Genomic DNA, 21,669 nt, shown 5'->3' on the forward strand with positions numbered 1-21,669 from the left:
AGATGTTTTTGAGGATACCTTTCTTCCCCAAGAAAGGGCCTGGGAATTCTGGGTATGACTGTAAACAGTGCCGGGAGATTTTGAACACTATTACCTGTCCTTCAGTCATTAATTCATAAATTTAATAACCATGCATACATAGATTTGAATTTAAATCACAACACAACAATTACAAAGATCTACAACAATTACAAAGATCTACTTTTGCAGTGTCTGCCAGATAAGACTGATTATTTCTTTTCAGTAGACATGGACTTAAGAGTTTCCCCAGTAGTTCTGAGCTCACTGTTGGATGTCACTCAAATCTGAAATGTGAAAATCTGAACTTACCCAAAACATTAGGTATAGTTATTTTCTTTACAAAAGCTTTACAGCTTTATTGTACAAAAGAATTCACAATAGATTTTCTTTTAATTCCATGTTTCCCTAGCGACCTTTTATTCAACAATTAAATTGTTGAATTTTCAAAACTTGTATTTATATATAGCTTCTCCAATTGCCATTCCTTGGGTAAATACAGTACTGTTGGAAACATAAGTGATGAAGCCAACTGAGGTATTAAAAATTCATTAATGCCTTCTTAAAATACTAAAACTTTTTTATGCCTTTACATATTTAACTTGTGATTTACATTTAGTCATACTTCTTCCTCTCCATTAGAATTGAGGTTTTCAAGGACAAGAGTCCTGGCTTTCCTCATTTCCTGCAACTGTTTGCACTGTAATCTTAACAATGAGAACATCTATTGACTGTTACAGTTTTCCTTTTATGACCTGAAGTCATGGCACAGTAACACATGATAAGCTTCCTAATAGGAAAAGTAGTATTGAGGGACTGCATCCGGAGGATTTTGGTGATTATTCTTATTCATCAAATAAGATATTCCTAGATAATCTTTAGCTGTCAGAAATAAATGCCTGGCAGTTTAGATTTCTGTGGTAATGTTTATCACTAGGCGTTTATTCTCCTTTAAAATACTAAACTAATCTTGGACTAGTCTGCCTGAAAGAGACTTGAGAGGTTTAGGCAAAAAAAAACTTAAGACAAAAGCCTAGACAGAATTTTGTCAGAAAAACTGGAAATAGGAATTATAAAATGCAGCTAGTGTCTTCATTTAATCCAGCGTATCTGTTGCATATGACACAAGGGATGAGTAAAAAATTTCCAGAAGGAAGTATGAGGATTTGTTTGTTTAGTTTGTACAGAAAGAATTCATATCTAATGATTCAGAAGAAAATTGAAAACCGAGCTTATTGTGTTGAAACCTTCTGAGATATTTAAAGGAAAGAATTCAGACATCTCTATACTGTCCATGTCCATAACAGATAAAATTGGTAGTGATGGATTACTTTTTAGGAACTGTGTTTTCATCTAAATGACCTATTTCTTTGCTCCATCAGTAGATCTTTCCAAGCACCCTTTTTGAAAAGATAGGGCATGGGAGAAGGTCAGTTGGAAGCAGATAAAATACCTTCTCTTCTAATACATTCTGATTGTGACTATGTAGAAAATAAGTCTCATCACTTGGGCTTCATACAAAATAATGAAAAGGAAGACCTAGAGATTTTCATATCATAGTTTAAAATAAGTACCTCAGTAGAAAGTTAAGCAAATTTTTGAGAATCATAGGCATTTGGGATTCATCAATAAGCAAAATAAAAAGGTTGCTTTCACTTTGGATCTTGTATTCTAGTTCAGGAGCCAGAACACTTTTTCTGTTAAAAAAAAAAACAGTAAATACATCTGACCCTTAAACAGTGTACGGGGAAGGGTTGCCAACCCTCTGTGTGGTCAAAAGTCCACATATAAACTTACAGTCATCTATCCACAGCTCCTCCATATCCCTCCGAATCCAGAGTCAACCAATAGAGGGTTATATAGAACTGTAGTATTTGCTGTTGAAAAAAATCTTAGTGGATCCATGCAGTTCAAACTCGTGTTGTTCAAGAGTCAACTAACTGTATTGTAGGCTTTGCATGTCACCATGTTGCAATAAAACATTATTTACAAAAACAGCAAGGTGGATTCAGCCCATGGGTCATAGTTTCTCAGCCCCTATTCTAGTAGGTGGAAACAATAAGGAAATTAGAGTATGTTAAGTGATAGATGCTTTGGGAAAAAGAAAAGTAGAGCTGAGTAATCAAATACGGAGTATGATGAAGTAGAAGTTCACAGGATGGGCCTCACTGAGGCCAAGAAAAAGAGGAACCAGGAAAGGAGACTGAAAAATTAGTGACTGGTGAAATAGAAAGAAAACAAAGAGACGGTGAAGTCCTGGAGATGATATGAAGAACCATATATTGGGAAAAGGGGAACATCTGTCAGATGTTGGTGGTAGGCCAAATAAGAGGAAGGCTGAGATTAGACCACTGGATTTAGCTGTGTGTAACTTGTCAGTGACCTTGAGGAGCAATTTTGATGGAGTGAGTTCAAGAGAGGATTGAAGGAGAAAAAATGGAAACTGGAAAGTCTTTTGAGTAACTTTGCTGTAAACAGAGCAAATAAATGGAGCAGTGGGAGAAAGGATCGAGAAAAGAGGTGGTTTGTTTTTTTAAGTAAAAGAAATAATGACATGTTTGATGACAATAATCCAATAAAGGGTAGGGGAGAAATGCTGTAGGAGGGAAGGAGTGAATTGCTGGAGCCACGTCTTTGAGTTGGTGAGGGGATGGGATCTAGAGTGAAGGGACTGACTTCAGATAGGGTAGTTGTTATGTTGGTAGGTGGAAATGTGCTGTAAAGAGTCTGTAGTTGTTCCCTTGTGGTTTCAATTTTCTGATTAAAGAATTATCAGAGAATATGAAAGCTGAAGTTTTGAGGTTTCATATATACCCATTGGCTTTAACTTTTGGTACTAGCATTTCAGGGATCTTTGAAGACTCACTAAAATTTTTTTTTATTGCGCCTTCTGAGGGAATTACAAACTTAACCCAGCAAATTTGTGTTTTAAGGGTTAAACCCTACATTATGAGATTAATGATACGTGTAATGTGTCACACTGTGCCTGCTGTCATGTAGAATGTAGAGTCAGTATGCACTGCACTAGGCTTATTTTTTTTTCTCTTTGGTCCCAAAAGATAACTTGTCATGATTTTAGACATTATGTAAGTTAGACTTTGACAGTAGTAAGTTTATATGCTGAGTTTAAATCATAGGTCCCTTTGACATCACTCCTGGTGTCCTTTCTTCTTCACAATATGGTCCCTCTGTACACAGTGATGAGTGATATTACTGGCTCCAAAAATCAAGAACTATAAATTAGAGCTCCGTAGACGGATACTTGTTCTTGTAGTGATTTTATCATCATATTGCTATGTGGATTTCTTCGTACACTGAAAAATATATTGGCTTTGTATACAGCATCCTCTTATAGATTGCAAGCCCTCAGGGGTAGATACAGCTCTTAAACATTTCTGAGAAAAGGTCTTAAGTACATTGTACATAGAGAGCATTCAACAAATATGATTACTAAGTCAATATTTCTATGATACCTTAGTTAAACTTAGATATTCAGTTCTTTAGGCCTTGCTCTAAATCAGTTCTGAGGCTTTTCTGCTAGTCTAGGAGATTCTGGAGCTAAATTATATCAGGCTTAATGGCAGTTATTATACTTCCTCCAAGTGTAGTTATTCCAGACAACTGCCAGAGGAGGTAGTAACCAAAGTTCACTTAGTAAACACATAATAGAAGTATAATTGGCACATCCAGCTGTTAGAATGCCACAAAAAGTGGCATGATCATTACAAGTTGTTTGTTAGAGAATAACGCTCAACTAAATTGTATATCAAAGTAAAATAGAGTTGTGTAACTACAGGAAAATAGCCTTGGTTACCTTCACACACTATCAAGGAAATAGTACGTGAAGTCAAAAAAGTGACACTCTTACCAAGTGCTATAGAATCTAACTGTGGCCAGGAACTGTTTATGGAGAACAGGTAGAAATGCTATGTCATTCTATAGTCTTCAGTGTCATTAAGAGAAACGAGAACTATTTTCCTTTATAAAAAGCAGCTGTGTTTGAGGCTTTAATTTTAGGTTTACTAGGTTTACTATTCGGAGAAGGCAATGGCACCCCACTCCAGTACTCTTGCCTGGAAAATCCCATGGATTGGAGGAGCCTGGTAGGCTGCAGTCCATGGGGTCACTAAGAGTCGGACACGACTGAGCGACTTCACTTTCACTTTTCCCTTTCATGCATTGGAGAAGGAAATGGCAACCCACTCCAGTGTTCTTGCCTGGAGAATCCCAGGGACGGGGGAGCCTGGTGGGCTGCCGTCTATGGGGTCCCACAGAGTCGGACACGACTGAAGCGACTTAGCAGCAGCAGCAGCAGGTTTACTATTAAAGATAAAAATTTTAAGAGGCTCTTTGCTAGGGTTTAGGAAGTGAAACTTAGCTATTCATGCAAATGACTGAGAAATTCTAAATCTGTTAAATCTAGGTTCCCATTATATTTGTAACATTTATAACTGTTATAATAAAAGTTATTTCTAAAGCATCAGTGCATTCAACTTCATAAAAATATTTTGTATCTGTGGATACTGAACAGGTCTTTTTTAAAAATCTGTCTTTTGTTGAAACTTTGTTTTCTTTATATTATAGGTCCAGTTGTTTACGTCTTGGATCTTGCAGATAGACTGATCTCAAAAGCCTGTCCATTTGCTGCAGCAGGAATAATGGTTGGCTCCATCTATTGGACAGCTGTGACTTACGGAGCGGTGACAGTGATGCAGGTTCACTTTTATTCTGTCAGATGATGTTACTTTTGATGTGAAGATCTATTAAATAGATTTTTGTTAGAAGTTTTAAAAATTATTATTTTGACCAAGTAATAATATTCTCATGGCTTAAAAATAAGAAAATATATAAAAAGCTCTCTAGGGGAAAGTTTTCTTACTCCTGTCCTTCACTTACCCAGGTTCCCCTCTCCCCAGGTAGCCACTGCCTAACCCAAACCTTCTTCCAGACTTTATTTGTGCATATGTAAGAAAAAAATATGTTCTCCCACACACACTATTCTTTGCCTCGCAAAAGAAAACATTAGAGCTGAATCCCTCTTTTTCCAAAAACAGTGAATTTTACAGATCTTTTCACAAAGTATGGAGAAATCTGAATAGCATTGTTTGTATAGAATTTCAACAGTTCAACAACCAGTCTCTTGTTAATCAGTCATTTAGTTACTTCTGGTTTTTTGCTATTACAAAATAATGCTACAATCATTGTTGATAGAAATTAGAGACTTAAATATCAAGATTTACTTAGTCCCAAACCCTTGACTCTTCTCTCTTTATACCTTTTCCATAAAGATTTCTACCTGTCTTACCCATGAGTTTTGTGTTCAGATTTATGTCTTTCATCTTAATATTTTCATAAAATCAGTCCTGTAACAGCAGCATGGCCTTTCTCCTTAAATGACTTCTTATGACTTCCCACTCAGTATTATTGAAATCAAACTTGTCTTTTCCTCAGTTTGAAGCCTAAATTTATTCCCTGTTATAATATCCTATGTCTTTGATCCCTACAGTTATTTTTCCATCAACTCAATAAATAGCCTACATTCTTAGGATTACCTTTATTTTTAACTCTTTCTGTTTGGACTTGCTGACCAAGTCCAAGCAGTTTCTATTTTGATATGTCTTAACATCTGTGGCTTCCTTTCCACTGTCTTTAATGCCTCCCACCCCACCCCCATCATACCTGGATGGCTAGCGGAGCCTCTTGTTTTCTTTAACTTCATTCTGTCAATCCAACCAATCTGCCTCTAGTGTAGAACCCCCACAGGATTGACTGTTCTTAATTATGTTACATTTAATTATCTTTAATGCTAAGAAGACCTTTTAGTTCATCACTGTTCCATCCTACTGTTTAAAAGTAGGGTTCTATAGGAGGTGCTTTAAAGGATCAAGCCGTAATTAAAACTCTTAGCTTTTAAGCTTTGATTAACTGTAGGCCTAGCTGACTATGGATACTAGCCTACAGTTTCTCTAAACCTACAATTCCATAGGCCTTGATTTTATATATGGATAAGAAATTCTTAGCAAAGGCATTCTATTATTCCTGAATCTAACCTCAAAATTTAAGTCTTGAAAATAATCTCTTTTTCCATCTTAGGGCATAAAACCAGAATGTACATGATTCTACACAAGGTTTGCTGGTTTCGTTTTGACCAAAGTTAAATCAGCCCCATTGCTTAATTCAGCTTTCATTTATTACCCTTGACTCTGACCTGTGATAGCAGGTAGTATGACACTGCAGATGTTATACTATCCTAGTTCCTTAACATTTGTTTGTACACTTGTTTGAGTTGATTGTCTGTCACCTCCAAAAGATGTCTCTTTAGTTCACTTTTTATTTCCCAGCACCGAGTTCTGTATCTGGCACATAATCAGTATTCAGTTGAATGAATGCATGTGAGTATGCATGTAATGGTCAGCCTCAACTTAATGCACAAAGCATGCCTCTTGAGCACACATGGGAAAATGGACTTTTCTCACTATTTGCCCTATTTCCTTTTTTATTTCCTCATCCTTAGACACCTTTAGAAGATTTTTACTGATACCCATGAGTAATAAATTTTCCTTTACTATATATAGTCCATACCTGAATACACACTCTGCTTTATATTTTTAAAACCTAAATTCTAAAAAAAAACCCTAACCCAACAAAGGAATTTTTTAGTTTTCTGAATTTATTTGCTAACACTCCAGAAGTATTTAAATCACATTTAGTTATAAAATGATCATAATGTTGAAAATAATAAAATGATATAAAAAATGGTGTCATGGAGCAAGCATTATAGGTAAGGACAGTCTGGGCTAATCCACTTTGCCCTCAATGTGTGGGATATGTGTTTATGAAATATTGTGAACCAGACTAATTCACTTTAGGGCAGCTCTACCTGGAGACACAGAAGATTATTAGATACTGACACCATGGGTTTTGACCATGTGGAAGAGGCTGGTCCCTACTCTTCAGTGTTACATCTTGGTTAAATAAATCAGTCATGTACAAAAGTCTGGGCTGACGCTTTAATAATGCCCATTTTGGTCCGCTCCACGTGGTTTCATAAACTATTTCTACCTGAATCAGATCTGTTGCCGAGAATTTCAGTTTGCCCTGATCATTGTCAGCTTCCTTATTTCACATCTTGAAATCCACCTTAAAAACAAATCTGCTATAATAGCTGACATAAAGGACATCTCATTTTAAAAAAAAAGATCCCATTTACTTTTTTTCATGAGTTTGTTTTCCCAAGTAAATGTTGTCTGTAGGGCTTTCAGTCTTCCCTACCTTCTTTCTTCCCTCCTCTCCTTGCGTTTCCTTCCTTTTCCCTTATCCTTCTCAGAGATATAAACAGATAAAGATATAGATTGTCTGTATCAACAGTTCTTTCTTCACAGTTTAATCCTCAAGTGTATACAGAAAAACTATATAGAATCCTTCATAATACTGTCCTCATATCAACCTATGACATCCGAATGACCTCAAACCCTGAAATTCTGAAATAGTCTCCCCTGTCATAACTGCCAAGAATAATCCCTCAGAGAAATATATTTAATTTGTGAGCAGTTGGGACTTTTGGCTAAAGGAAGGTCATTTGAGACCTGTGAAAGAGAATCCAGGGACGTATTCTAGTTAAAAGTAACACTCACCAACAGAATGGCCATGTTGAGAGACATGTAAAGTCAAGACTGGAGCAAGTAAAAAGAATTCTACCAGGACGGCAAGTGTGGAGATTCACAGATGAGAATTAATCATGTCCTTCTTGCCTTCTCAGATCTTAAAACAACTGAGAAATTACCCCAAGACCCAGATGAGAGGAAAAGGATTGTTTTAGCTTTACAACCTGATACAAAGGCACCCTTGGGTTCCTGGATTAGAAAAAGTGACTGGAACCTATAGCCAAAATTGGACCTCCTATTGCATTCCCTCAAATCTAGACCTTGGAATTGCATTTTTGAGTTTGGTATGTAGAGCCGGCATTTAGCCAGCCAGAGAAATTACACTCAATCCCAATGAGCAGGGAGAAAGCCAAAGAGAAATGAGGTTTCAGGCCATCTCCTGAAGACTAGTCCCACCCCTTGGCTGGCTGTGCTTACCTCCTGGTAGGAAGAGCAGGAAAACAGATGCTCTTGGGAAGATACATGAGAACCTAAAATTATAACCCGAGCTAACCAAATTAAACAAGAGGAACATAAGCAAGAAGCAGAAATCCCCTTCCCTCCATTGACATGTAATCAATGTGGGTTTTAAATCTTTTATTCCAATTTAATATGAAACAGCTTTGGTTTATTTTTTTTTAACTTTTTGTTTCTAAATTTAGTAGTTTTCTCTAAAATGAATTGCACTCAAGAATGTAACCCTTCATTAGACAAAGCAATGATTGGAGCAAACCCTGTCTGTTTCTCAGGTTGTAGGCCATAAAGAAGGTCTGGATGTTATGGAGAGAGCTGATCCTTTATTCCTTTTAATTGGACTTCCTACTATTCCTGTCATGCTGATACTAGGCAAGATGATTCGCTGGGAGGACTATGTGCTTAGACTCTGGCGCAAATACTCAAATAAACTACAAATTTTGAACAGTATATTCCCAGGTAAGGCCCTAAATTATGGTGGTACTGAACATACCAAATTAATCTTGTGGACGAATCCTACCATGCAAAGATATTTTAGCTTCTGATTTATTAGCACTAATACCCTCCATCTTTTTCTCTAGGGATTGGTTGTCCTGTTCCTCGAATTCCAGCTGAGGCTAATCCTTTAGCAGATCATGTCTCTGCCACCCGAATTTTGTGTGGAGCCCTTGTTTTTCCTACTATTGCGACAATAGTTGGTAAACTAATGTTCAGTAGTGTTAACTCTAATTTACAAAGGACAATCTTGGTAAGATGGTTTTAATACTACTTTTTTCAAGTGACTATACAAAGAAAATGCACTATATATTTGTTTAAAAAAAAAAAAAGAATGGGACTATATAAATATTTATACTATTTTGCTCTGTGCCTTAAGCCTCTATTTGATCCCCACTGTCATCCAACAGCAACAAAAAGAGGATCCACTATATTAGCTCTGGTCTTCTGGAACTATGCTGTGGGTGATTTCTCTCCTCAGTTAGGCACAAATCATCACTCCCAAAAGATACTGGTGAAGAGCTTCTGCTGTAGGGTCAGACTGCCCAGTTCAACTCCTATCAGAGACATTGCCTTGCTGAGAAACCTAAATAAAATTGCTTGACTTCTCTGTGCTTGTAAAATGGAAATAGTCGTGGTAGCTACCTCAGAATTATTATGAGGGTTAAATGAGATCATACATTTGAAATGTTAGCACAGAGTAATAAATAAGCCTTTATGTTGTTTGATGTCATTATTATTATTCCCACTTCTCTCTGGAGGTAGCCTGCATATAATGCCTGAGCATTAGAACTAAGTAGAAGGAAGATTACTCAGAGATGATAGAGGCATATCTGACCTGTTGGGCTTCCCGGTGGTTCAGATGGTAAAGAATCTGCCTTTAGAATCTCCACAGTGCAAGAGACCTGGGTTTGATCCCTGGGTCAGGAAGATCCCCTGGAGAAGAAAATGGCAACCCACTCCAGTATTCTTGTCTGGAGAATTCCATGGACAGAGGTCCACGGGGTCGCAAAGAGTTGAACATATCTGAGCAACTGACACTCACTTTTTTCACTGACATATTACCTGCAGTGTCTGTCTCCCTAGCTCACTGTCTGATTAAAAAAAAGAAAAAGAGTACTGTTTCATTTGCAGCTATCTGAATTAGCAACAATGACAATGTCGTTTGTGATATAAGTAAAATGATTTTTATTTTACATAAATTGCATTATAAAAAGCTAATTTTTCTTTTTATTTTAGGGTGGAATTGCTTTTGTTGCCATTAAAGGAGCATTCAAGGTTTACTTCAAACAGCAGCAATATTTACGTCAGGCACACCGCAAAATCCTAAATTACCCAGAGCAAGAAGAAGCATAAAACTGCGACTTCTTGTTGTTCTGCAGTCCTCCCATTCTTAGGAGTCTGTTGTGTTCTGATTCCATCATTGATGCACAGTAATGGAGACTTGTAATAAGCTGCTGCTCTCATATTTTTAAGAAATACAATAAAGCACTTAGGGCAGGGGAAACCCTCTCAGTAATCACGGAACCTAAGGATATGATTTGTTTTCCTTGTTTTGTATGTACTTCTTTCATGGCGGTCATCTGAACCATTATCTTAGCATGGTGAACCTGAGTTTTGTTCATATTTTCCTCAAGACAGAAATGTAAAGATCAAACTGTGCAAATATTTAAAAATACACATGCTGTTTTATTCAAATGCCTCTTTTGTACATGTTCATGTTCAGTGTTTTCTTAGAATTAGCAACTCAATGAAGGTACTGTGAGGATTTTTCTCACTGGCATAATTTGATTACAAGCTAAGCAGAAGTATATGTTAATATGAGGAAATGTAAATTAGTTATAAATAATTAACAAACCAAAAATGTATGTAAACATTCTAATGATTATCTGAACAAATGCAATTTTGTTGTGTTTTTCTTAACCCATGTGATGTCCTCCAAAATGTGTAGGGTAAAAATTCACAGGGCTTCCAGATCACTTTTTCACTATTAAATTTTATTTATATAATGTTGACATCTCATAGTTCATGATGTAATTTTGACTCATGCAGTCTTAATTACTGTGTGCATGCGTGTGTGTGTGTGTGTGAGAGAGAGAGACAGACAAACTGACACAGAGACACAGACATCAGGTCCTTCCATCACTGGAGAAAGTTTTTTAATTCATATTTCTAGAAAATAGAACTGACAGTTTATAGTAGTTTGAGCACAGAGAACGATTTGCAGAAAATCAATAGTTATTTTACTCTCCTCTCTCATCGATTCAGTTATTCAGGTATTTGTTGGTCACCTCCTGCTTGCCCAGGCATTATGCAAAGTGCTATGTGGGATACAGTGGTGAACACAACAGACTTGGTTCCTGCTTTTATGTAGTTTACAGTCTAATTTCAACAGACAGAAAACCAGCAGTGAGTAAACCAAGGTGAGGCCTTGAGCTCTTTGTTTTTATACCAGTGAGGAATAATTATGAAAACAAGAAGTCTTGAGCAAATATTAAGGTCATTGTTTTTGTGAGATTATTATGAGGAAAAAAAAATACTAATGTTTTTAAATTTAAATTGCTTGTCATATTGAGGAGGCTAGCACCTTAATAATCACTGTATAACTAGTTTTATATTCATTTTTCAAAAGCAGTTATTTAAGCTGTTCGGTAGTGGCCCTTTTAATGTTCAGCAATCTGAATGGTCTTGGAGTTATTTTCAGGAATTAATATTAAATTTTTTAAAGATAGTTCCAAAAACCCTATTTATTTTCTAATTCACAGTATCTAATGCATGACAATATGAATGTTCCCCCTTACCGATTAAGTGGCCACTTTTCTTTAGGATTGTAGCAAATATAGATTGAGCTTTGTTAGATTGCAATGATGTATGCTAATTTAGTAATTTAAGACTGGTACCTTTCTATAGTATGAATGTCTTAATTTTGAGTAATAACATGAAATTTATGTGAATGACTATTGAACATTCAAAGTTGTATTTACTTAGGAAGGGGATATTTGAATGACAGCCTTATTAAGAACCCTGCTACAGTTCTGAAGGGGAAATATAAAAATCTGTGATTAAATGTAAAAAATAGCAGATTATTAGCTATAATTATAAAATATATTGGCTTTTCTTTAATTTTTGATATGAAAAGACTGGATATTTCCTGCATAATTTTGTTATATAGAACAGCTTTTAGCAGACTTTACTAAAGTTATACAAGCACATAGTTCTCCATTTAATACTATATGCCCAAAATGGGGGAGTAACTGCTTGGGTTTGTTTGGCATCAGGGCTTGTGAGGCCAGAGGAGCAACTCTAATCCTTTGGGGGTAGGGAGAAGAAGTTTCTAGGGCTCTGGGGGGAATTGCAAGTGCCTGGGGACTGGAGGAGCCTCAGCCTCGGGATGGAAAATTTGGAAATCTTAGCTCAAGAAGTACCGTGTACCAGCCTCTTCAGAAAGTGGCCCACACCACCCTGAAGCAACAAAATTGTAGGCCAACTAAAGTTGGGTGGACCTGGGTTGAAATCCTAATTCTGCTTTTAATAATTATAGGTATGACTTGGATCAAGCAACTTACCTCTCAGCCACGGTGTTCTTCATCTCTGAAATATGAGTAATACTTTATTTCAGAAGACTGTTTCTAGGATTAACTGAAATTAAAGGAACAGAGGCACTTTAACTAAGGTCAGAATAGCCCCTGCAGAGTAGCAGTGTCTCAGTTGCTGAACTCTAGGAAGAGGGAATGAGGTGGTAAGAGAAACACCAGGGGACAGACTAAAGGAATGCTCTAGACTTTGGGGGTGGGTGGGTATATTTGTGTTTTCCAATTTATTTTCACATTGCTTTACTGTGTTATTTCTATAAATGTTAATGTTTTAAACCTCTTTTATAAAATTCAGTGACAACTAGTAGAATTCTCTTGTTTGCAGAAATTAACTTATCTCAAAAGTGCAGAAAATATTGTTCATCATTACATGATTATCAAATGACTGTGAAGAATATAAAATTAAACTGAGTGACTTAATTAGTCACTGCCTTGCTAACTGTGCTGTAATTTTTTTAAATGTCTTGTTTTTAACATAGACTATCTCAACACTGGCTGGATTAGGTTAAATAAAGAATTTTTATGTTCTCTAGGTGTACTTTGTCTGTTGAACAACTTCCAAAACATAATTTGTTTATTCCAAACCTACTTAATTCTTTTTAAATCATAGTAATTGAGATACTAGTGATATTTGCTCTTAATACAAGTAATCTGTATTTTTTGAGAACTATAAAGAAATTTATCTTAATTTTATAAACAAACCAGCCTAAATTCCAAGTATGCTCTAATTTTTAAAATGAAACCCCCCTCACCCACCCTCAGAGCCACTTGGACCATATATGATTAGATGAGATCTGTGGGTGGTCTTATGCCATGAAGACTAGAATCTTCTAGAATGAGTACATCAGATACTCCCCTCCATAGGAATTGTGTCTAAATCACTTCACTGCCACCATCTGAGAGACAGACTAGCCAAGAAACTTCAGAGAGTCAGTCCTGGATGCATATTCTAGTTGATAATTAATGAATTGTAGGGTAAATTACCTTTCAGATTATCTCATCAATAAGGTGAAGATTATAAAACCTATCTCCCAGGTTATTGTGAGAATTAAGTGAGAACACTTTGATACGCAGAGAAACTAAATCTATGCCAATTTGTTGTTCAGTCGCTCAGTAGTGTCCGACTCTGCGACCGCATGGACTGCAGCAGGCCAGGCTTCCCTGTCCTTCACTGTCTCCTGGAGTTTGCTCAAATTCATATTCATTGAGTCAGTGATGCCATCCAACTATCTCATCCTCTGCCATCTCCTCCTCCTGCCTTCAATCTTTCCCAGCATCAGGGTGTTTTCCAGCGAGTCCGCTTTTCCCATCAGGTGGCCAAAGTGTTGGATCTTCACTTCTTCATCAGTCCTTCCAATGAATATTAGGACTGATTTCCTTTAGGATTGACTGGCTTGATCTCTTTGCCAATTGTGCCAATTTAGAGAGTTTTTTGCCTATAACCTTTCTTTGGTTCCCTGGGATCTCAAGGTTGCCTCTTCTCTGCTACCTGCCACCCACATACCCATTAGAAATGGTGGAGTGATGAAATGTCTTGTTTAATTGCCTTCCTGGAACAAAGAGCAAGGGGAAGAGATGTGTTTGCAGCTGAATGTAAAAGACTCTGGCAGAGGCTTGACTGTTCTGGTCAACCCCATGTGGATTTATCTTACTGCTAACAGCCTACCCAAGTTTACTGTATGTCAACATATCCTGCTTCACCGGATGTTTGTTGAGCACCTGTATGAACTAGGCACTATCTTGGGGTAAATGAGAAATAAACCTGCTTTGAGATGTTTTAAGAGTCTATACTACAGATCTTACTTTGTCTTATGATACCACCTCCACAAGAATGTGAGATCCGTTTTGGGGCAGGGGGAGGTGTTTGTTTTTAGTTTTGTTTATTCCACAATTAACAGCATTTATGAGCCACTGTTGAATACTTTGAAACCTTAGAAGATGTACTGTCCTTAAATATACATCAGTCAGGGTCCAGTCAGGAAGTAGACATCAAACCAGTTATTTGAGCAGGGTGAATTGTCTGTTAACAAGTGGGAAGTAAATGGCTTCCCTTGTATTTCAGATGGTAAAGAATCTGCCGCCAATGCAGGAGACCAGGGTTTGATCCCTGGGTCAGGAAGATCCCCTGGAAAAGGTAATAGAAACCTACTCTAGTATTCTTGCCTGGTAAATCCCATGGACAGAGGAGCCTGGTGGTCACAAAATACTCAAAGAGGAAAAAAGAACTTAAAAGTGGCAGGGCAATAAAAACCCCAGGGGGGAAAAAAAAGAGCCACTGCCTCTAGGCTGAATAAGAATGTACAGTAAGGTAACTAAGCACCCCTCCCCACTCCTGCATGGCTGAGACTCAGGCCTCTTTGAAGAAGGCATTGGTGGGGAGGGCGGGGAACTGTATCAGGAGCAGTGGAGGAGCTTGCCAGAGGGCAGGCTGGAGTTGGTTGGTGGGGCAGGTGAGGCCTGAAAGTCACAACCTGACTTCCGCACAGGCTGCTGTGCTCAGCCATGTCTGACTCTCTGACCCATGCACTGTAGCCCACCAAGCTCCTCTGTCCATGGGATTCTCCAAGCAAGAATACTGGAGTGGGTTGTGACTTTCTTCTCCAGAGGATTCTTCCCTATCCAGGGATCAAACCCTCATCTCCTGCATTGACAGGTGGATTCTTTACCACTGAACCACCTGAAAGCCCAAACTCATATAGAACTAATTTCACTTACATATAAAATCTTGAATCAATAAACAAAACTCAATTTTTTTAATAATCACAATATATCATCAGATTATAAAATATATATAAAGTATATTGAAATATATAAAAAGGTATTCAGTTTGATTCATAGTATTGTTTCCTTGGTGGCTCAGACTAAAGAATCTGCCTGAAATGCAGGAGACCTGGGTTCAATCCCTGGGTTGGGAAGATCACCTGCGAAGGGAATAGCAACAACCCACTCTAGTATTCTTGCCTGGAGAATTCCATGAACAGAGGAGCCTGGTGGGCTACAGTCTGTGGGGTCGCAAAGAATCGGATATGACTGAGCGACTAACAGACACGCAATAAGTATCCAAATTAAAACAATAATGAGGGTTAATATCATTACATATGACACAAGTACAGTGTATACAAACAGCTCATACAACTCAATATCAAAAAACAAGCAACCAAATAAAACATGGACAGAAGACCTAAATAGGTATTTCTTCAAAAAAGACAACACACAGATGATCAACAGGCAGATGAAAAAATGCTCAGCATTGCTAATTATTAGAGAAACATAAAACCACAATGAGGTATCACCTCACACTGGTCAGAATGGCTATCATCAGAAAGTCTACAAATGATACATGCTGGAGAGGGTGCAGAGAAAAGGGAACCTTCCGACACTGTTGGTGGGGATGTAAATTGGTACCGGCACTGTGGAAAACAGTATGGAGGTTCCTTAAAAAACTAAAACTAGAGCTACCATATAATCCAGCAATGCCACTCCTGAGCAAATATCCAAAAAAAGATAAAAACTAATTCAAAAAAACACTGCACCCCAATGTTCATAGCAGCACTATTTACAATAGCCATGACATGGAAAAAATCCAAATGCCCAAAAACAGATGACTGGTTTAAGAAGATGTGGTAGAGCCTAGACGTTATCATACTAAGTGAAGTTGTCAAAGACAAACATACCATTTATATGTAGAATCTTATAAAATAACACGAATGAACTTAATTACAAAACAAATATGCTCACAGACACAGAAAACAAACAGCTATCATTGTGCTCGTTTCAGCAGAACATATACCAGAAAACAAACTAATGGTTATCAAAGAGGAAAGACAGGGAAGGATGAATTAGCAATTTGGCATTAACAGATGCACAATATATAAATTACTAGGTAGATAACAATAAGGACCTACTGTAAGCACAGGGAACTATATTCAATATCTTGTAATAATCTATTATAAAGAACCTGTAAATATATATATATATATGGATGTATAACTGAATCACTTTGCTATACACCTGAAACATTGTAAATCATCTATACTTCAATTTAAAAAAAAAGATATAGTATGTTTCAGTACTTCATTCCTTTTTATGGCTAAATAGTAATCCATTGTACAGATAAAATCACATATGGCTTATCCATTCTCCCACTGATAGACATTTGGGCCTTTTCTCTTTTGAACCTACTCCAATTGTGTTTTTACCCATGACATCCCGCACTTCACCAAAACTACTCTAATCAAGGTCACCAATTATCTCATTGCTAAATCCAGTGATCAATCCAATGGTCACTTCATTTAATTTATATAAAGTATTTGACAGTCTTAGCTTCAGTCTTAAAACAATTTGGGGGGTTTTTTTGGCCACATCTCACAGCATGTGGGATCTTAGTCCCCCAACCAGGGATCAGACCCACACCTCCAGCAATGTAAGCACAGAGTCTTAACCACTGGACTGTCAGGGAAGTTGCAAAAACAATTTTTTTCCATTTGGCTTTGGGGTACCACAATCCTGATTCTCTTCCTACCTCACTGACTGCTCATTTCCAGTCTCTTTCATTAAATCTAATTTATCTCCAACATTTGAAGAGCCCCAGGGCTCAGTCTTGAACTTTTTTCATTTACATTCCCTAAGTGAACTCATCCAGACTTCTGACCATCCATCACGTGATCTACCAATAGCAATATGGTAATAATTCCCAAATTTGTATCTCCAGCCCAAATTACACCCATAAATTTCCAACAGGTATTTCCTATTCAATATCTTCAAATAGGTGGAGATACTGAATATATATAATATATATATGAATATATTATGTATATACAACATACAGGGCTTCCCATGTCTAGTGGTAAAGAACCCATGTGACAGTGCAGGAGACATAAGAGATGCAGGTTCAATCCCTGGGCTAGGAAGATCCCCTGGAGGACATGGCAACTGACTCCAGTATTCTTGCCTGGAGAATCCAATGGATAGAGGAGCCTGGCAGGCTACAGTCCATAGGATTGCAAAGAGTTACACAACTGAAGCGCCTGAGTACGCATGTATAGAATATATATGAATATATACATAATTCGAGATGGTATCACGGAGAGAGGAGGGTGAGGAAGACATGTGAGTGGAGCCAACTTGAAAATGAATCCTCCAACCCCAGCCTGCCCCAGCCCTGCCCCAGTTAACGCCATGTGGATCACAGACAAATTACTTGGCTAAACACTTCCTGCCTGAATTCCTGACACATGAAATTGCCAGTAAAGCTAAATGAAGTGATCTGTTATGCAACAACAAATAACTGAGACGCACAGGGACAACCATTAGATACTGGTGTGAGGCATCTTAGAGGGTGGACCTCGAGTATTCCTGGCTCAGCCGTTAAGGACATCCCTACGGTGAGGAGGCATAAAGGTCCCTCACCCTGAAGCCAACACACTTTGGAGCTATTCAGCTCCTCTTGCCCTAATGCCATGTCCACCAGACAACTCTCTGTTGCCCACAGAGACCAGACTAAAGGAGATGCTCCCTGCATCTTTGGAGTCCTATCCTGGCCTTGATGGCATCCATGGTGAATTAATAAAACAATCCCTTCATCTTTCCCTGCTGCTTAGTCACTAGGTGAGAATGTGCTGATTATGAGGGCACAGGTATTCTAGTTTATCCGCATGAGAACTGTAATTCTCACCATAACTTAAGAAATGGGCATTCTACTATCTGCCTACTTGTGAAAACTTTTCAGTTAACTGGTCTTCAAGGACAGAGGAGAGCAAGTGCTTGAGTCTTCAGGGCAGAAGAGGGACAATCTCGACTGTTTTTTGTTTAGATGACTCACCTGTGAGCCGATTCCAGTTGTACTTGTTTTCTATTTATCTACACTCTTTATTCTACCCAGTTAGCAGATGAGAACATGGAGGGTAAGTGCCCTAAATGGTCTCCTCTCTTCTCTCTGCCTACTCTATTTGTTCATTCTTCAAGACTGTGACATCTCCCACATGTCAGTGATTTTATGTGAGGTTTTTTGGGTTTAATTTTATAAAGTAAAATAAACAATTTTAAAGGTAACAACACAGTGGGCCTTTATACACATAACTTATTGAAAAGAAATCTACATGTAAGTCAACCCACAAAGTTCAAGCCCATGTTGTTCAAGGATCAACTGTATTCTCCTGTATGACCACATCAACTCCATACAGAACATTTCTGTCTCCTGAGAAAATGCCCTCTTCCCATTTAAGACATCCCTCACAAGAGACAAACATATTCTGACATCTGTCAATAGTCTCTAATTTTAGCCATACTGGTGGGTATACAGTAATAGTATCTCATCACCGTGATGTAGTTCTTAACAAAGGTTGTTGAGGTTCAACCAAATGTGCTACCTCAGCCCTCAGACTGCTATAAAAGAGTGTTAGTAACTGGCAAGAATTTGAGGGTTTGGGCTGAATAATCAAGCAACCCCAACTTTGAGTTATTTGGATAGTGATAATTCAAATCATAATTCTATTTCCTCACATATACATAGAAATGTATTACTATACATATAATTAAAGGCCTATAGTTATATTACTGAATCAGAAAAGATAAGCATTCATAGCCAACAGTGCATTTCATTTATTCCGCCAGATAACTGCTGTATGACTACCCTGTATGCAACAGCAATGGATGAAATAAAACAGGAGTCCTGCCCTCATGGAGCTCGCAGTCTATTTGTATAAGAAAGCTCTTACTTCTAGTTCATAGAGCCATTCATTTAATCTACCCGATTTCTAAGAGGCTGTGAAGGCTTCGCTGTACCCTGTTCTTCAGCAGCACCTGCTTGTCATCATTTGTTTGGCTGTGTAATTCCATTTCAGTTCAGTTCAGTCGCTCAGTCATGTCCGACTCTTTTCGAGCTCATGAATTGCAGCACGCCAGGCCTCCCTGTCCATCACCAATTCCCGGAGTTCACTCAGACTCATGTCCATCGAGTCAGTGATGCCATCCAGCCATCTCATTTTTCTTCTTCTTACAGTAATTAATCAAGACCGTAAACTTTCATGCAAAATTTTAACCAGTTTGACATCCCTCTTTTTCTGAGGTATTAATGATGGTTATTTCTTTTCAAAGCTTCTCACCAAAGTACTCTCTATAGCTCCAAAAAGTGCTTTTTTAAATTGTGGTTAGAAATAAAACAACTTAGCCTCCCTGGTGGCTCAGAGGGTAAAGAATCTGCCTGCAAATTAGGAGACCAGGTTTTAATCCCTGGATCAGGAAGATCCGCTGGAGAAGGGGATGGCTACCGATTAGTAATCTTGCCTGGAAAATCCCACGGACAGAGGAGCCTGGTGGGCTACAGTCCATGGGGTCTCAAAGAGTCGGACATGACTGAGTGACTCACTTTCTTCAACCTCAAAATGAGTTCTTAATAGCCGAAGCTGACTCATATTTATAAAAGTTTTTCTCTTTTCATACATTACACACCAGTGCTATGTTTATCATTTTCAACAAACGCAATTTAAACAATTTTACAATTCCTCTGAGAAATCTCTAGGATGATTTTTCATGCAGTAGTAGATAATGAGCTCCAGTGATCTTATGGGCTTCCGCAAGGCTCAACGGTTAATAAAAGAAATAGGAATAGACCCTGGTCAGTGCATCTCTTTTGCAGCTTCTACAGATACGGAATTCTAGGGGAGGGGGACATTTAGATACCCCATGGTCCACAGGAGTCTTCTCTACAGTTCCAGGAATTACTGAGCTGTCAAAAAGTAGAAGGCATGAAGTGCTGCTGCCAAGGACCAACTTCTATTAACATCTTATTTGCCTAAAGCCTTGGTGAGAACAACTGCATTGAATTTGACCTGACAATTCTAGGTCCTTTGATTAAAAATTAAAATTTCCAGGACTTTCCTGGTGGTCCAGTGGCTAAATGGACACTGCACTCCCCATGCAGGGGGCGTGGGTGTGATCCTTAGTCAGGAACTAGATCCTACATCCTGCAAATAAGAGTTCACTTGCTGCAACTAAAGACCCACATGCAGCAACACTGCAACTAAGACCTGTGCACCCAAATAAATAATTCTTTATTAAAATTTTCAAGTCCTTCTATTCATATGCAGTTTTTTCATACCTGAAAATCCATCTCCCTACCTACCTCTCTAGCAGCACTGTGAGCCTTGCAGGATGTTAGCTCCCCAACAAGAAAGCAACCTCGGGCCATGGCAGTGAAAGCACCGAGTCCTAACCACTGGACCTCCAGGGACTCCCATGAAGATCTATTAAATTTCATTTTCATTTTCATCAAAGTGACACCAAAAGTAAACACTAAATCTCCAAATTTCACTCCCTGAGATACAGCCTCAACAATTTCAGGTACTTCCCCGAGCATCTATCTATATATTTCCAAATAATACATTTCCACAGTCATTTCTTGTTTTACCCTTTTTTTCCCCCACCATTATCTATTGCTTTCTCACTCTACTGTGTAGGAATTAGCTCTCTCAAAAGGCCAGCAAACTTATTTTCCCATCTCCCCATTTCTCCAACATGTAGTTATGTCACAGTATTAGGAAACTGCTTAATGTTGAAGCCACACCTTTTTTCCTATTATCTCTTCATTTTTCCCTCTAGGTCACAATTAGCTTCTTTTTTAAAAAATCTGATTAATCCTGTATGTTTTTATGAAAAAATTTTCCCCAATCCAATACTATCGACCACATAACTATCAATAGTATTTTGCATTCTAATATATTAGTTCCATTTTTTTCTAGATACTTTTCTCCTGAAGCCTTTTGTCTTCCTGCTCCAAACTGTAGGACTTGCTGACTAGGTTTGTCATGACCGAAATCACAGGACTTCAGTTCTCTTCCTTGTTGACAGAGCTGCCTCAGTTTGTGCCTAGCTGATGGGGCAAATCGAGAAACCAGTTCCAGATCGGGAAAGAAGTACATCAAGGCTGTATATTGTCACCCTGCTTATTTAACTTATATGCAGAATACATCATGAGAAATGCTGGACTGGAAGAAGCACAAGCTGGAATCAAGATTGCTGGGAGAAATATCAATAACCTCAAATATGCAGATGACACCACCCTTACAGCAGAAAGCGAAGAACTAGAGAGCCTCTTCATGAAAGTGAAAGAGGATAGTGAAAAATTTGGCTTAACACTCAACATTCAGACAATTAAGATCATGGCATCGAGTCCCATCACTTTATGGCAAATAGATGGGGAAACAATGGAAAAAGTGACACACTTTATTTGCTTGGACTCCAAAATCACTGCAGATGGTGACTGCAGCCATGAAACTGAAAGATGCTTACTCCTTGGAAGAATAGCTATGAACATCCCAGACAGCATGTGAAAAAGCAGAGACATTACTTTGCCAACAAGGGTCTGTCTAGTCAAAGCTATGGTTTTTCCAGTCATCATGTATGGATGTGAGAGTTGGACTATAAAGAAAGCTGAGCGCTGAAGAATT

The 21,669-nt window shown here is 38.0% G+C and overlaps 2 protein-coding genes across 5 annotated transcripts in view; one reads left to right on the plus strand and one right to left on the minus strand.

Moving 5' to 3' along the window:
* MARCHF5 (membrane associated ring-CH-type finger 5) overlaps nucleotides 1-12,751 on the plus strand; it is a 53,188-nt gene extending 40,437 nt beyond the window's left edge. For all 3 annotated transcript variants that reach the window (XM_086378591.1, XM_086378589.1, XM_086378592.1), the window contains 4 exons: nucleotides 4,603-4,733; nucleotides 8,411-8,594; nucleotides 8,717-8,883; nucleotides 9,870-12,751. In XM_086378591.1, the coding sequence (XP_086234717.1) occupies nucleotides 4,603-4,733; nucleotides 8,411-8,594; nucleotides 8,717-8,883; nucleotides 9,870-9,986 (599 nt within the window). In that variant the 3' untranslated portion in view covers nucleotides 9,987-12,751. The remainder of the gene's footprint in view (nucleotides 1-4,602; nucleotides 4,734-8,410; nucleotides 8,595-8,716; nucleotides 8,884-9,869) is intronic.
* The window catches only part of CPEB3 (cytoplasmic polyadenylation element binding protein 3), a 348,047-nt gene that overhangs the window by 306,336 nt on the left and 20,042 nt on the right, over nucleotides 1-21,669 (minus strand). The gene's annotated exons all lie outside the window — the stretch shown is intronic.

The sequence above is a fragment of the Bos grunniens genome, chromosome 26, assembly GCF_055505025.1.
Source record: "Bos grunniens cultivar Pamir isolate PY7600 chromosome 26, Bosgru_T2T1.0, whole genome shotgun sequence".
Taxonomy (NCBI): Eukaryota; Metazoa; Chordata; class Mammalia; order Artiodactyla; family Bovidae; genus Bos; species Bos grunniens.